Source organism: Microcaecilia unicolor, chromosome 6 (genome assembly GCF_901765095.1).
Source record: "Microcaecilia unicolor chromosome 6, aMicUni1.1, whole genome shotgun sequence".
NCBI lineage: Eukaryota > Metazoa > Chordata > Amphibia > Gymnophiona > Siphonopidae > Microcaecilia > Microcaecilia unicolor.
Genome location: NC_044036.1, coordinates 337723551 through 337741543, shown reverse-complemented (window position 1 = coordinate 337741543; position 17993 = coordinate 337723551). Strand labels below are relative to the sequence as shown.

At 47.4% G+C, this 17993-nt stretch overlaps 1 protein-coding gene across 1 annotated transcript in view; it reads left to right on the top strand.

Moving 5' to 3' along the window:
- SDK2 (sidekick cell adhesion molecule 2) overlaps positions 1-17993 on the top strand; it is a 655374-nt gene that overhangs the window by 365414 nt on the left and 271967 nt on the right. Inside the window, exon 2 of the mRNA XM_030208539.1 lies at positions 254-413. Coding sequence (XP_030064399.1) covers positions 254-413 — 160 coding nt within the window. The remainder of the gene's footprint in view (positions 1-253; positions 414-17993) is intronic.

The window sequence follows — 17993 nt, the reverse complement described above, 5'->3', positions numbered from 1 at the left end:
TGCTACTTTTTGGGATTCTGGAATCTTTCTACTCTTTGGGATTCCGGAATCTTGCTACTCTCTGTCCTTATCTCATATTTGTCCTGTTTGTCTGTCCTAATTAGATTGTAAGCTCTGTCAAACAGGGACTGTCTCTTCATGTTCAAGTGTACAACACTATGTACGTCTAGTAGCGCTATAGAAATGATAAGTAGTGGTAGTAGTCCATCAGGTCCTAAGTTACATGAGACTAATATGAGCCCTCTTCTTTCAGATGATGTCCCGCCCTACTTTAAGACGGAACCGGTCCGAAAACAGATTCATTTGGAGGGAAACCGTCTGGTGCTTACCTGCATGGCAGAAGGCAGCTGGCCCCTCGAGTTCAAGTGGCTTCATAACAACAAGGAGTTGACCAAGTTCTCGCTGGAGTACAAGTGAGTTGGGATGACGTTCTGTCTCTGAAAACCCGCACTAACCTGGTTGATAAAGTTTCTTCTTGGCTGGATCATCACCCAGTTTTTTCCCTTCATGTTCCATCCAGAGGTAATCTTCTGGTAGGATGAGTGTCTTTACATTCATTCTTTGGGCTTGGAAACTGAGACAAAGAGGTCTTCGTCTTCCAAAAATCAGAGAAAGTTGGGTAAGGGGCATGATATTCTACTTGATAGATTCCTCCGAGGTATAATGGGCCCAATATTCAAAACTGTTTAACCGGCTAGGATCGTCTCCTGGCCGGTTAAATAGTGTTTCAGTGACTAACCGCAAATATTCAACGGGAGATAAGTTATCTCCCATTGAATATCAACAGTTAGCGGCTAGCTGCTAACCAGCTGTATCGCATGACATAGCCGGTTAGGCATGGATATTCAGCCGACTATGTTTAGTGGTTAAAATAGACCACATAAATAGCAGGCCTATCTTTAACCGTTAAGCACTTAACCAGTTAGCGCTGAATCAAGGCTTAACCGGTTTAAGGTGCCACAGTCAAAAAATGAAACTGGATTTTCAACGTCAGTCGCTGGAAATGGTCTGGCATTGATTCTCTGGGTTTAACGCCAGCTTCAGACAGCAGAAGCGGTGTCCACCACCAGCTGAATATCAGGGGGAATGAGTTTTATCGGGAGCTCTGAACTCCTCCATCTTTTTCTGAGCCTGAGGAAGAAAGATGTGACTGGGGGACTCTGGTAGGAAATGGGGGCACATGGGGAGATACTGTGTCCAAGGAGGTTACGATGGGTCATATAATTTAGATCTGTGTACAAACAAAGGAGGCGGGGTGCTGAGGCCCCCTGTAAAGATCGGCAGAGTGGGGAGAGTTTAATCAGTTTAGGGAGCTGTGTATTGTTTCAAAGCCAACTAAGCATGAGACTATTCCAGGAACTCGGAGAGAATTTCAAACCCAATTCAATTTCAAAGCCACTTAAGCCTTGCCGTGAAACCTGAGCATCCCTGTGTGTGGAGGGTCAGTGGATCAGGCTGGAAAGAGATGAGTTTAACTGAACAATGTGGAACTGATGGTAAGCAGATGCAGAAAAAGGGTCAATCCAATTCTCCTCCAGCCTTGATTAAGGCTTTGTGGAGAGAACTCATGGAATCTTCCACTGAGCAACAAGAATGGGGGGAGCTGTGGGGGAAGGCGGTGGGGGCCCTCTCTATCACTGTCTCATTTATTTCAATGATGTGAATTTTTTTTTTGCAGTCCCTCTTATCTCCTTCATTGTATTATTAATGGGCAGTAAAATTATGCAAATAAAGAAGAGCAGGGATTACTGTGGAAAGTATGGGATTATCGATGCTGTGTGCACCTCAGTTCTGCTTTATAACGTGAGAGAGAAGGGGACGAGGGATTATCGTGGAAAGTATGGGATTATCGATGCTGTGTGCACCTCAGTTCTGCTTTATAACGTGAGAGAGAAGGGGACGAGAGATTATCGTGGAAAACTGAGGATTGTCGATGCTGTGTGCACCTCAGTTCTGCTTTATAACGTGAGAGAGAAGGGGACGAGGGATTATCGTGGAAAACTGAGGTTTGTCGATGCTGTGTGCACCTCAGTTCTGCTTTATAACGTGAGAGAGAAGGGGACGAGGGATTATCGTGGAAAACTGAGGATTGTCGATGCTGTGTGCACCTCAGTTCTGCTTTATAACGTGAGAGAGAAGGGGACGAGGGATTATCGTGGAAAACTGAGGATTGTCGATGCTGTGTGCACCTCAGTTCTGCTTTATAACGTGAGAGAGAAGGGGACGAGAGATTATCGTGGAAAACTGAGGATTGTCGATGCTGTGTGCACCTCAGTTCTGCTTTATAACGTGAGAGAGAAGGGGACGAGGGATTATCGTGGAAAACTGAGGATTGTCGATGCTGTGTGTTCCTCAATGCTGCTGTCTGTGAGCGAGGAGGAGGAGGGACTATTTTTAAAAGGGTGAGAACCCTTGATACTGCTGGTGGGAAGAAGGGTTTCATATTTGGCTTTCATGCAAGCCCCAGGGTCCTTTACCTCATAGGCAGAGAGGAGAGACCCGGGGAAGAGGGGGTTGCTATTTATGATGCTAACATACACCTATAATGATCACTTCCTGGCGAATGCACAAGTGCGGAATTGACATTAAGAATGTGCCTGCAATTTTTAAATGGCAACAAAAGAGTAATAACATTGGTTTTTCGGCGATGTTGCCCATCTGAAGTGACACAATAAACGAATGAAATGTTATTTCATTTCTGTCAATTTAGCACATTCTAAATGGATTGAGTGCATTATAAACGTGTTAATGTATGCTAAAACCACAGAATCAAAACAAAATCAAAATGAAATAATTAGCAAATAAAGTGAAAAATGAAATAGATTTTTTTTTAAGTCTAGACCTGGTATCTTTATTGCATCAGGCTTTCATTCAGGTCCAGAAAGTCGGAAAGCCACAAAGGTAGAAACAAGGAATTCATCTGTGTTCTCTGAGAGACAGCACAAACCGCTGAAACTCTGCAGTCTCTTCAGATGCCAGGTCTACACCCACCACTGAGTTCCTGCAGTCTCTTCCGAATAATTCAGGGGCGTAGCCAGACAGCAGATTTTGGGTGGGCCTAGTCAAGAAGTGGGTGGGCACCAAGTGTTTCCTCTCCCCCCCCCCCCCACACCCAATGCGATGAGGCCAGTATCAGCAGCTTAGGAAGCTTAGACTGCTGAAGTGGAGAGCAGTATTTTCAGCACCATCAGGGGGAGGTCTTCAGCTGGCAAAGCTTGGGATCCCCACTAGCTAGCACTAAATATGTGCTGTTGTTGGGTGGGCCTGAGCCCAAAGTGGACGGGCCCCGGCCCACCCAGGCCCACCTGTGGCTACGCCACTGCTTCCGATGGCAGTTACAATCCATAATGAAGGCATGGAGGAAACTTGCACAGTGGCAGTTAGAAGTCTAACTCCCTTATATGGTGTGAAGCCCCACCCAACACATCCCAGGATGCACTGGGCAGGGCTGGGCGCTGCCATTTTCCAGGTGGCGCCGATGGAAGAGGAGGGAGGCCACCTCCCTCCTCCAACTGTGAAGGTAGGGGGGTGGGGAAGGGCCACTAGACCACCAGGTGAGGGGGAGGGATTGACCCACGGCCCGCTGGGCTACCAGGGACATTTGAGGAATGCTGGGGAGGGGGGTTAGGGGGGCTGGAGACCCACCAGTTCTCCAGCCCCCCTGAGACTGTGTTGGGGGGGTTGGGGGACCCCTGTCGCTGGGGGGGGGGAATGGGGGGCCTGCTAGCATGCTGGACAGGGCTCACCATTCCTCCCCAATGGTCTGGCATAGGGTTTGCCGCCGGCCAGTGAGCCAAGCTTCGGCACACTGGTCACTGATCATTGGGGATGGATAGATTTAGCATTCATTTGCATGCTACTTGCACTAAGAGCCTTGTTTTGCATGCATTTGCATGCTAGTTGTGTTCAGAGCCCACATGTACGTTGTTTCACACTTTTGGGGGCTCTGATCATGGGTCGGTAGCTAATGCAGGCGCTAGTATGGCGCTAACAGCGTCTGATCGTCGGCCCATTACTGAGCAGATTAAATGGGCCATGCTGGGTTTTTTTCTGTCATCATCTGCAATATTAATACATTACTGTTTCCCAGCCTTCTGCTCCCCCTCCTTCTGTGGTGTCTGTTCCCATTTCAGACAGAAAACCAGCAGGAAGAAGGTGGAGGTGCTGGGAGAGGAACTGTATCTGCCGCCCATGACTACAGGTCTTTCTAATAGCAGCGGGGGGGGGGGGGGGGTCCAGGGCCACCTTCCAACATGGTTGAACTAGGTGGGTGGGAATGAAAGGAAAAGAGGCACATGGGAGATCTGAGGAGACTGACAGGAGCTGGACCGCTGAGGTATATAACCTGCTTAACTGTGGTGCTGACCACCAGCCTCCATGAACAGAAACTGGCCAAGCAAATCAGATATTAGTTAGTCCGTAACCTTAAGTGCTAAGCTCCTGGTTATGGGCAGCTCAAAGACTTAAGGTTTCCGTGGTAACAGCTAATCACTCCAGGACCCCCCCCCCTCCATGAATGCAGCCTGTATTAGAGGTCGAAGTGCCCATTCCCATCAGTTCAAGTCCTGTAGAGACAGAGAGAAGCAATGAGTACCCATCTGATGATGACACTTAGAGAAAGATGGTCTGTTCATAGATTCAGAATTTTACAGGTCACTTAAGACCACTGTGTGTGCGTGCATGTGTGCTTGTGTGCACGTAGGTATGCGAGTGTGGTTTTCCTTGCACTGACACTCTCTGTGCTGTCCGTGCTGTACATGTCCTGTAGGCAGGGCAGTTTGGGCAGTGAAGGGGTGAGGGCAGGTGAGAACTTGCACTTCTACTGCCCTTGCTCTTCATGTCCTATGGTGGGGCAGTGGGGAGGGGGGGGGGGTGGGAATTGGCACTGCTGCGCTGTTCATTTACAGTGAGGAATTGGGGGGGGAGGGGGGAGAGAGCTCGCCCTGCTGCCGCCTGTGCTGTTCTGTTGCTAGCTGGAGTGTATACGGTCTGTGCCAGAGCCGGTGATGGGAGGCGGGACTGGTGGTTGGGAGGCGGGAAATACTGCTGGGCAGACTTGTAGGGTCTGTGCCCTGAAAAAGGCAGGTACAAATCAAGGTAAGGTATACACATATGAGTTTATCTTGTTGGGCAGACTGGATGGACCGTGCAGGTCTTTTTCTGCCGTCATCTACTATGTTTACTATGTTTATGTTACCAGCTTCCAACACTGTTAGTTCAGCACCTTCCACAACCCCTCAATCCATGAAAAATGTTTAAATAACTAAGTCAATATACTATCAGTAATGCGTTCTGTAATAATAAAAGCACAGAATATTAGAGAGCGTTATTAAAGTCATTTTGGGTTTTTACTTCATAAATAATAAATGAACAGAATAATTTGCCACCTAACATATTCTTTTATACATTGTTCACAATATAGACTCGGATTTAATGTTGATAAAAAATATATTCACAAAGGGCTAAGGATGTCAGAGAAGTGATACTGTGTAAATTAAGCTGCTCTATACCTTCCCCAGACGAATATCACCTGCCTGGTCTGCGCTGGCTCTCCAGGCTGTAAATCACCTCATATTTGGGGGGGGGGGGGGGAGAATAATGTGAGCCTCATATATCTTACTGAGAGATTTAGTGAGGCCAATTGAAGTTGTGTTATAGCTTTGAAAACTGTGTGTGTAGTAGAGGTGTGAGAGGGAGGGAGGGAGGGAGAAACCAGGACTGACTCATCCCATTTAAATGACCTGGAGCCACCTGGGAGCCCTGTTTACTGAAGGTGCGGAATAATGTGTCAGAGCCCCTGGAGGATACACTTTAACTATTTCCCGTCCAAGCCTCTGTAGACTCTTTCGAAAGATAGGGCTTAAGGTTCCACCAGGTTCCAGAACCACCGTGAACGATCAAAGAATTTTGCAGAAGACGAGAGGATTGAATAGAACGGGGGAGGGGGGGGTGTCCAGCCTCAGTCCTCAAAGGCTGCAATACACTCGGGTTTTCAGGATTTTCCCAATGAATATGAATGAGATGTATTTGCATACACTTCCTCCATTTACGCAAATAGATCTCATGCATATACATCGTAATTTATAAATCAAGCAACTGCGTTTTCAATTTTCTTGCACTTTTATTTCTGCTTAAGGTTATCACATTAGTGTAAAAAAAGTGGGAGAGCGACCAAGGAGGATGTTTGTTAGTAAACAACTTTATTAATAATTTGAGGACTCGACACAACGAGTTTTTTTACACTGTTGTTTTTACCGTGGGGCGTTTGAGTTCTCCGCTTTTTTGGCGGATTTCTTCTCACTCTTAAGGTTATCACATTCTCATAATAGCATCTTTATCAGAGTGCTCTCTGCTGTCACTCTCTGTCGCACCACATACATGCCACTCATTTCATACCACTCTTAAATCAACTGCAAACAAAGGTGATCACATGATACTAGACTATTGCTCCCCGTATACAGATTGACAACATATATGACTAGTCAAAGAGGCCCGTTTCAGAGCAAACGAAACGGGCGCTAGCAAGGTTTTCGTCACCAACACCCCCCACCCTCCCTCCCTCCCTGGCCAACCCCTTCGTTGTTCTGCCATTGCTCCGCCCCCAACGTCATGACGTTTGACGCGAGGGCGGGGCCCGGAGCGATTTCCCACCCACCCCCCGCCTCCCTGCCTCCCTCCCTGCCAACCCCTACGTTGTTCTAGCATTGCTCCGCCCCCAACGTCATGACGTTTGACGCAAGGGCGGGGCCCGGAGCGATTTCCCCCCCCCCCCCGCCTTCCTGCCTCCCTCCCTGCCAACCCCTTCGTTGTTCTGCCATTGCTCCGCCCTCGAGGGCAGGGTCCGGAGCGATTTCCCACCCCCCGCCTCCCTGCCAACCCCTTCGTTGTTCTGCCATTGCTCCGCCCTCAAGGGCGGGGCCCAGAGCGATTCCCCCCCCCCCCCCGCCTCCCTGCTTCCCTCCCTGCCAACCCCTTCGTTGTTCTGTCATTGCTCCGCCCCCAATGTCATGACGTTTGACGCGAGGGCGGGGCCCGGAGCGATTTCCCACCCGCCTCCCTCCCTGCCAACCCGTTCGTTGTTCTGCCATTGCTCCGCCCTCGAGGGCGGGGCCGGAGCGGTTTTGGTGGCTTCACCACCACGAACCTTCGAACCTTTTTGTAGGAAGTCAGGGCTTGGCTTCACTGACGTCAGTGTCCTCAGAACGTTGAGGGTGCGTTTTATTATAGTAGATGGTTCTTGACTAAATTGCTACCACAACCAGCGAAAAATGTTATCACTTTCCTTCTCAATTTTACTAAAATGCTGGTATCGTTCCGTTACAGAAATTTCAAAGTCACTTAACGCTTATTGGAAGTTCTTAGCAATATTCTTGTCCCCGTCCGATTGAACGGCAATCCTTTTAGGCTCACAATGGGTGACTAGTAGATACTCGTGTCATGGTTCCTTCTTATGAAGACTGTTATTGGCTCATTACAACACCTTCAGTAATGGCCACAAATCGGCATTGAGCACCAGGTATATTCTTACTCATCGAACCCAACGCTTGCAATGTGTTTCGCCAACTGGCATCTTCAGGAGTTCAACTTTTATCGCTTAACCGGCTGCTTTCACAGGGATCGACCTCACACAAGGGTCCTGGAGAAAATGGCGCCAGAGAAACGGTGAGAGAGAGTGACAGCAGAGAGCACTCTGTTAAAGATGCTATTATGAGAATGCGATAACCTTAAGCAGAACTTAAAGTGCAGTAAAATTGAAAACGCAGTTGCTTGATTTATAAATTACAATATTAGGTGTAGTGACTGAATTGGAATACAGGATCTCAGTTTAAGTAGTTAAATGCATATACATTGGGGAAATGCTGAAAACCCAACTGGACACCCCCCTGGAATAAAATAGCTTGCCTAACACCTACTCCTGACTGGTCACTAAGGAGTTAATTCTGTAAGGAGACTCCTAAGTTTATATGGCAAAGATGCAGGTAAATGTTGGTATTCTTTTCATTTATATGCGTAAATCATTATATTCTGTAAGCAATTCACCAGTCTTTGATGACATCCACTTTGCAGGTGGGTGTTCACATGGGCAGCCCGGAAGACTGGGCATCCAAATGGCAGATGGCTTTTACCAGCTTATTTTCGAAGGAGATCGGCACAAATCGGGAGATGGCCAGCCATCTCCTGAAGCCGGCGAAATCGGTATAATGGAAAGCCGCGTTTCGGAAGGGTATAGGAGGCGGGACGGGGGCGTTGTTAAGACATGGCCAGCTTCAGCTGATAATGGAAGAAAGAAGGCCGGTTCTGCGGAGCATTTCGCCAGCTTCACTTGGTCCATTTTTTATTTTAGGACCAAGTCTCAAAAAAGTGCCCCAGTTGACCAGATGACCACCGGAGGGAATCAGGGATCACCTCCCCTTACTCCCCCAGTGGTCACCAACCCCCTCCCACCCAAAAAAAAAAACTTTCTTGCCAGCCTCTATGCCAGCCTGAAATGTCATACCCAGCTCCCTGACAGCAGTATGCAGGTCCCTGGAGCAGTTTTTAGTGGGTGCAGTGCACTTCAAGCAGGTGGACCCAGGCCCATCCCCCCCCTACCTGTTACACTTGTGGTGGTAAATGGGAGCCCTCCAAAAAACCCCAAAACCCACTGTACCCACATGTAGGTGCCCCCTTCACCCATAAGGGCTATGGTAGTGGTGTACAGTTGTGGGGAGTGGGTTTTGGGGGGTATTTGGGGGGGCTCAGCACACAAGGTAAGGGAGGTATGCACGTGGGAGCAATTTTTGAAGTCCACTGCAGTGCTCCCTAGGGTGCCCGGTTGGTGTCCTGGCACGTCAGGGGGACCAGTGCACTACAAATGCTGGCCCCTCCCACGACCAAATGCCTTGGATTTGGCCGGGTTTGGTTTCCATTATCGGCAAAAACCGATGCCGGCCATCTCAAACCCGGCCATCTCTGACATTTGGCCGGCCCCAACTGTATTATCGAAACGAAAGATGGACGGCCATCTTTTTCGATAATACGGTTCGGGACCGCCTTTTGCTGCGCCGGCCATATAGATGACCGGCGCCGTTCAATTATGCCCCTCTTAATGTTCCATATTTGCTTATACTCTACACTGTCAATTAAAATGTTCTATTACATGTTGTGTTGACATTGTAAGTAGTAACTATTCCATACTTTGTATTGTTATTTGAATATTTTTACTGCTGTAATTGCCTATTGCTCATGTTTGATTTATTCTTATTGTGCACCGCCTTGAGTGAATTCCTTCAAAAAGGCGGTAAATAAATCCTAATAAATAAAAATGTAAGCAAGTGCAAAGTGACGCATGTGGGAAAGAGGAACCCAAACTATAGCTATGTGATGCAAGGTTCCACATTAGGAGTCACCGCCCACGAAAAGGATCTAGGTGTCATCGTTGATAATACATTGAAACCCTCTGCTCAGAAGGGTGACGAAAATGATAAAGGGAATGGGATGACTTCCCTATGAGGAAGGGCTAAAGCAGCTAGGGCTCTTCAGCTCAGGGAAAAGACGGCTGAGGGGAGATATGATAGAAGTCTATAAAATACTGAGTGGAATGGGTAGACGTGAATCGCTTTTTTACTCTTTCCAAAAATACTAGGACTAGGGGACACGCAATGAAGCCACTAAGTAGTAAATGTAAAACAAATTAGAGAAAATATTTCTTCACTCAACATGTAATTAAACTCTAGAATTAATTGCCAGAGAATGTGATTAAAGCAGTTTAGCTTAGCAGGGTTTAAAAAAGTGTGGATAATTTCCTAAAAGAAAAATCCATAAGCCATTATTAAGATGGACTTGGGAAAATCCACTGCTTATTTCTAGGATAAGCAACATAAAATCTTTTTTACTAGTTTTGGGATTTTGTCAGGTACTTGTGACATGGACTGGCCACAGGATACCGGGGTTGATGGACCTTCAGTCTGTCCTGGTATGGCAACACTTATGTTCTTATGAGGTTGGGCAGAGAGAAGGCAGTATGCACAAGTCTGGGCAGAAAAAAGCAGATCCCAAATGACATAGTCCAAAACAAAATTCCTTTATCAAACCAACTATGGGCAATACATCAGAGAATGCCATTGTTTACATCAGGGGCGTAGCCAGACTTTGGTGGGAGGGAGGTCCAGAGCCCGGGTGAGGGGGCACATTTTAGCCCCACCCCTGCACCACCGACCCCCCCCCCTCGCCATTGCCGACCCCGCCACCGCCGCCAACTTTGCCCCCCCTGCCGACGACCCTCTCGACCCCCCCTCCCGCCGCCAACCCTCCCCCACTGCCACCGTTATCACCTATCTTTGCTGGCGAGGGACCCCAATTCCCGCCAGCCGAGGTGCTCTTGCTTCCCGAGCAAGGCTTCGTTCTGTTTCTGATGTCTTGCACGTTGTACGTGCAGGACGTCAGACTCACAGAAACAGAACGAAGCCTTGCGCCGGAGGAAGAGGACCTCGCTGGTTGATCTGCAAGGCTTCGTTCTGTTTCTGTGAGTCTGACGTCCTGCACGTACGTGCAGGACGTCAGACTCACAGAAGCAGAAGCCTGCGCGGCCACATTGGTGATCTGCAAGGGCCGACTTGTACATGGAATGTTGCTAGTGGAATAGCAACATTCCATGTAGAATCTGAAATAGTAGCAACAGTGGAGGAGGAGTGGCCTAGTGGTTAGGGTGGTGGACTTTGGTCCTGGGGAACTGAGTTCGAGATTCCCACTTTAGGCACAGGCAGCTCCTTGTGACTCTGGGCAAGTCACTTAACCCTCCATTGCCCCACGTAAGCCGCATTGAGCCTGTCATGAGTGGGAAAGCGCAGGGTACAAATGTAACAAAAATAAAATTATACTTCATGGGCAGCCCAAAGACAGCTTTTGTGCTAAAACAGGGCATCAGTACTGAAGCAGTCCAAATGAACCCTGAAAAATTCTGTCCTTAGCACATTGCTGAAGCACAGTTGTAATCCATCCATTTTCCTGATAAGAAAATATAATCTTAAAATGGTTTGCATAGCATAGAAAGCAATCAAAATAAGAAAATACGAAGTAAGACGCAGTAGACGGTCAATGAATGATAACCAAGCCCTCTCTTCATCATGTACCCTCCAGTTCATACCTCATTTTTCATTTTTTTTCCTTTTATTCTTCATTTGTTTTTTTGTTTTTTTAATGTTTAGCCTTTCTTCTGTCTTTTCTGAAGTGAAGTTCCTCTCTTTTTAGGGTTATTTTCCTCCTCTTCCTTCCATTACTATGTACCCCAGTCAACCTTTCCCACCTTTCTGACCTCCATCCCATGTGCTAATTGCCCTGCCTAGAACTTCCTCCCATGTCCTTAGCGTGTTGTTTATTGATTTACATTAACATTCACAGAAAGGCCTAGCCCAGTGCCTCATGTAGTGAGTGCAGTGTTTTGCAAGGTGAAGTGTCCTTGGTCTTCTTCTTCCTTCGCTGAAGGACAACAGAGATGCTGCAAAAGCAACGTTCACAGTCCCTACTGGCAGGAGGAAGGTCAAGGTCATTGTTTAATGGTAACACCTAGTGGCCAGATTCAGGGCACATGATTGCAGGGTCTTGGAAGGAGACCCAGTGCCTGGACCCTGCTCAAAGACCTTACATAGTAACATAGTAAATGATGGCAGATAAAGACCGGAACAGTCCATCCAGTCTGCCCAACAAGATAAGCTCATTTTACATGGTATGTGATACTTTATACCCGAGTTTGATTTGTCCTTGCCTTTCTCAGGGCACAGACCGTAGAAGTCTGCCCAGTACTGTTCTTGTACTAAAAGTTCCGAAGATTCTGGAATCCCAATTAGTAGCAACATTCCATGTAGAACCCCAGAGAGTAACATAGTAAATGATGTACGGTCCATCCAGTCTGCCCAACAAGATAAGCTCATGTTACATGATATGTGATACTTTATACCAGAGTTTGATTTGTCCTTGCCATTCTCAGGACACAGACCATAGAAGTCTGCCCAGCACTGTTCCTGTACTAAAGTTCTGAAGCTAACGTTGAAACCCCTTAAAATTTACGCTCCAGCCTATCCATATCTATTCAGTCGCGATCAGGGCATAGACCGTAGAAGTCTGCCCAGCACCGGTTTTGCTTCCCAATTACCAGCGTTGCCACCCAAGCTCTGCTAAGATTCTGTAGTGATCAGACTAGGCATTCTAGGATGATGGGTTGGGGGGGGGGGGGGAAGAGGGAGAATAAAAATCATCATGTACTAGATCCCAGCCCTACTTCCAATCAAACTGGAAATGGCTCAGTGAAACACACACAAGGGCAGGAATGAAAGGACACTTGAGGATGTGTGGGTGGGTTGGGTTCCCTCTGAGCTGTGTGAGAGTCTGCCAACTGCATTTCTGCCAGTGGGGGGGGGGGGTGCTTAGGTTTTCGATAGGCTCCCTAGAGTCTGGCAGAGCTTGCCTGCCCCTCAGTATTGAAAATGTGATAGGGAAACAGCACCCCCCACTGGTAGGTGGAGGACCCCTGCATAGCTCAGAGGGAGCAATGACATCCCCACACACATCTCCTCAAGTGTCCTTTCATTCCTGCCCTTATACTATAAGCTGATAAAGGGACATAGTAACATAGTAGATGACGGCAGAAAAAGACTGCACGGTCCATCCAGTCTGCCCAACAAGATAAACTCATATGTGCTACTTTTTGTGTATACCCTACTTTGATTTGTACCTGTCCTCTTCAGGGCACAGACCGTATAAGTCTGCCCAGCACTATCCCCGCCTCCCAACCACCAGCCCCGCCTCCCAACCACCGGCTCTGGCACAGACCGTATAAGTCTGCCCAGCACTATCCCCGCCTCCCACCACCGGCTCTGGAACAGACCGTATAAGTCTGCCCAGCACTATCCCCGCCTCCCAACCACCAGCCCCGCCTCCCAACCACCGGCTCTGGCACAGACCGTATAAGTCTGCCCTGCACTATCCCCGCCTCCCAACCACCAGTCCCGCCTCCCAACCACCGGCTCTGGCACAGACCGTATAAGTCTGCCCAGCACTATCCCCGCCTCCAAACCACCGGCTCTGCCACCCAATCTCGGCTAAGCTCCTGAGGATCCATTCCTTCCGAACAGGATTCCTTTATGTTTATCCCACGCATTTTTAGTGAAAAAAGGAGAAGGTGGAAAACTGGTGAAGGAAGGCTGTGAATTAGAGAGAGAGGGAAGAGGGAGAGAGAGGCTGAGGACACAGTGGTGGGAGGAAAGTTAGCAGCTTCCACTAAATGAAATTATTCTTAATTAACCAGTCCACACATAGAAGAGGGAACATGATAAGTGAACATTTTTCAAGGGTTCTGTCATCTTGAAATTTTTCTGCCTCAAGGAGAGGGAGAGAGAATGAAAAGAGGCTGAAACTCTTTTTTTATTATCCATCCCACCTGGAAGGAGCATATTTCAGTTCTAATGAAGCTTGTCCGCACCTTTTAATGTCAGAGGTAGGACATTTTAATACAATAACAGCAATTATGTCTGCAGAGCTGTCACTCACACGACTGGCATTTTGCTTCATTAATCAAAGAAAACATTGTGCAAAGGTGGGTGCCAGAAGCTCCTAGTATTTCCAGTGGGGGGGGGGGGAAGGTGCACCTTTTTTCGCAGTAAGATCGCAAAGAAGGATCGCAAAGTGCTTAGGTGTCTCCAGACGAAAGGCTTCTTACTTACCCGCTGATTGCACTAAAACTGGAGGAAGCAGGGTCACCCCCAGGACCATCAAGGCTAAAAGCCAGCCCATCTGACAATGATGTCTCCAGGGCTTTTTTTTTTTTAGGGGGTACTCGGGGGTTACTGAGTACCAGCACCTTTTCCATTGTCTGCTAAAATTGACCCATGGTCCCCACGTTTTAATGAAAGAGCTCAGGCCCTATACCCCAATTCTGCCTTGTCATAGATTCTGTGACTGGTTGCAGGGATAACATAGTAGATGACGGCAGAAAAAGACCTGCACGGTCCATCTAGTCTGCCAAACAAGATACTCATATGTGCTACTTTATGTGTTTACCTGACCTTGATTTGTTTCTGCCATTTTCAGGGCACAGACCGTAGAAGTCTGTCCAGAACAAGGCCCACCTCCCAACCATCAGCCCCGCCTCCTACCACCGGCTCTGCCACCCAATTTCCGCTAAGCTTCTGAGGATCCATTCCTTCCAAACAGGATTCCTTTATGTTTATTCCACGCATGCTTGAATTCTGCTACCATTTTCCTCTCCACCACCTCCCGCGGGAGGGCATTTCAAGCATCCACCACTCTCTCCGTGAAAAAAATATTTCCTGACATTTTTCTTGAGTCTGCCCCCCTTCAATCTCATTTCATGTCCTCTAGTTCTACCGCCTTCGTATCTCCGGAAAAGGTTCGTTTGCGGATTAATACCTTTCAAATATTTGAACGTCTGTATCATATCACCCCTGTTTCTCCTTTCCTCCAGAGTATACATGTTCAGGTGCGCAAGTCTCTCCTCATACGTCTTGTAATGCAAATCCCATACCATTTTCGTAGCTTTTCTTTGCACCGCTTCAATTCTTTTTACTTCCTTAGCAAGATACGGCCTCCAAAACTGAACACAATACTCCAGGTGGGGCCTCACCAATGACTTGTTCAGGGGCATCAACACCCCCTTTCTTCTGCTGGTCACACCTCTCTCTATACAGCCTAACAATCTTCTAGCTACGGCCACCGCCACGTCACACTGTTTTGTCGCCTTCAGATCCTCAGATACTATCACCCCAAGATCCCTCTCCCCGTTCGTACATATCAGACTCTCCCCGCTTAACACATACGTCTCCCATCGATTTCTACACCCTAAGTGTATCCTGGCTATTGTGGAGTGGATCCCTCAGAGATCACCCCACCCCTGAAAGGTGGCCTGGCATTTGAGTACTGGCACCTTTTTTGCTAGAAAATGTGACTTCTTCTTCCCATTCTTCTGCTGGCCCCTCCCTGTCTCTTTTCCTGCTGCCTTTTGTCTGAAAGGAACCTCACATCTTTAGGCTGAGTCATAAGGGATTTGAGCTCCTTTTCTTCCCTTTCCAGGACTGTCTGGCCTTCTGGCTCCATCTCTGTCTCCATCCCTGGATGCCCTGTCTTTTGCCTTCTTACCCCAGGTGAAACACCCCCAGGTTCAATCTTGAGCCTTCCCTTTATTTTTCATCTAACTCCTGTACCACGGTCAGGTATCGTCTTCATCCTCTGCCACATCTGGGCTTTTATTTGCCTGATCACCCATCTACAGTGGTGCTAGAGGAAGGTAAACAGGAAACATTCTGGAAAGTCCTGGAAGCTCTGGGAAAAGTCCTATGTTTCAGCGATGACCCACATGCTGTGAAAAAAAAAAGAAACAGAGAAAGTGAAAGAGAGAAAAAGTGAAAGAGAAAAAAAGAGAAAGAAAGAGAGTGAAAGAGAGTGAAAGAGAGTGAAAGAGAGAGAGAAAGAAAGAAAGAAAGAAAGAAAGTAAGTAAGTGAAAGGGGGGGGGGGGAGTGTACCACAAGGACAAAAGAAAAAAGCACGCACAAAGGCCCAGAGAAATACAAAAGAAAGCTCTGTGTTTGAAAAGCTAATTTAATCACATCCAGTAGCTACACTATAGCCGACCATGTTTCGCCAACAGGATGCATCAGGGGTAAATATGCAGAACTGAAACCTGCCGTTTACCGCTGCACGCCTATCGCCCATGTAGCTCATGAGACCTTACCGCTAAGTCAGTGGGTGGCAGTAAGATCTCAGGCCGAAAATGGACATGCGCTGGTTTTTATTTTGCCACACGTCCGTTTTCTGACCCCTTTAAAAAAAAGCCCTTTTCCAAGACACGGCAAAAACTGGTCCAGCACGCGTCCAAAAGACGCGCTTGCACTGCGCGCTAATTTTGTGCGCGAGCTAAAAACATTAGTGCACCTTAGTGAATAGGGCCCCATATTCACTAGCAAGAGAAATATGTCCGAAAATTACTAAAAACCAACCCGTTCAAAAAGGCATACCACAATGATCCATCCTAAATACCAGACAACGAAACTCTTCCAGAACTAGACAAAACCGAACTCTCTATACCTGACTGCTTCAGTAACTCTATCACTAACGAACGTTAACACACTATCACCTTATTTCTCATGCCGAAATGAACTGATTATCTAAATTACTCTATAATTTACTCTACCATTGATGAACTTAATCCTATACCACTTTGTATTTCTCTATCCGGAAATGGCGATCGCCACTACGGCATACTGTAAGCCACATTGAGCCTGCAAAAAGGTGGGAAAATGTGGGATACAAATGCAACAAATAAATAAATAAAATATAGAGTGTGAATCTCCTGGGCAGTTGTGTCTTTTTGAACACAATACGCCTCACCGTTGACTTGTACACTGGCATCATCACCTCCTTTTCTTCTGCTGGTTGTACCCCACTCTATGCAGCCTAGTATCCCTCTGGTTACGGCCACTGCCTTGTCACACTGTTTTGTCACCTTGAGATCCTCAGATACTGTCACCCCAAGGTTCCGCTCCCTGACTGTGCTCATCAGCCTCCCACCTTCTAGGACATACAGCTCCCTACGATTTCTACCCATTACGTTTATTTATTTATTCAGGGGTCCTTTTACAAAGGCGTGCTGAAAAAAGTGGCTTGCGGTAGTGTATGCGCAGGTTTTGGGCGCGCGCCGCTCCGTTTTTTAGCGTGCCTGTAAAAAAGGCCTGTTTTTCTTTTTTTTGCCGAAAGTGGACGTGCAGCAAAATCAAAATTGCCGCGCGTCCATTTTGGATCTGAGACCTTACCGCCAGCCATTGACCTAACGGTAAAGAATCCGAGCGGTAATGACCTACGCCCGTCAAATGCCACTTGGCGCACGCCTGTTACCTGTGCCCGAAAATGTATGCACGTAGTTATAGACTATGTCCCACTGTGCGTAAATCTACGTGCAGGGATTTACGCCGCGTTTTCTTGGGCGTAAACGGAGGCATGTCGTTTCAGGTGCTGGAATATCAGCTACGCATGTTCTATATACCACGCTTAAATCTAGGCACTGATTCTAGAATACGCTTAAGTGAAAATGTTTTCCGTGTGGATTTTTTAGGCACCTTAACCCATTAGTGCACAATGTTCCCATAATAGAATCCCATATGGGAACATTTATTTATTTATTGCATTTGTATCCCACATTTTCCACCTGTTTGCAGGCTCAATGTGGCTTAAAGAGATCTGTTATGGCATTGCCATTCCAGGGTGTCAGATACAATTGGTGATGCAAAGAGATTGAGGATGGGAAAGAAGTTTTAAGAGAATAGATATAGAAAAATGATTTTCAGATTGGGGTGGATTGGTGGGGTGTTAAAGTTAAGCTATGGATCCTCTTTGTAGGCTTTATTGTTGAGCACTAAATGGGTTAATGTCTGAGGCCCTGGTGAAGCACATTGCAATCATCAAGAATACTAATAACCCAAGCATGGATCAGCGTTTCATAGTAACATAGTAAATGACGGCAGAAAAAGACCTGCATGGTCTGCCCAAGATAAACTCATATCTTGAATTTGTACCTGTCCTTTTCAGGGCACAGACCGTATAAGTCTGCCCAGCAGTATTTCCCGCCTCCCAACCACCAGTCCCGCCTCCCATCACCGGCTCTGGTACAGACCGTATAAGTCTGCCCTCCCCTATCCTAGCCTCCCAACCACCAACCCCTCTTCCCCCCACCTGCTCTGCCACCCAATTTCAGCTAAGCTGCTGAGGATCCATTCCTGCTGCACAGGATTCCTTCATGCATATCCCACGCATGTTTGAATTCCGTTACCGTTTTCATCTCCACCACCTCCCGCGGGAGGGCATTCCAAGCATCCACCACCCTCTCCGTGAAAAAATACTTCCTGACATCTTTTTTGAGTCTGCCCCCAAGAGCAGCCTAGTGAAAAATCAAATTTGTTGAAGTTTATAAAGGAACCCCAGCCATAGAACTGGGGTAAGTAACAGGTGC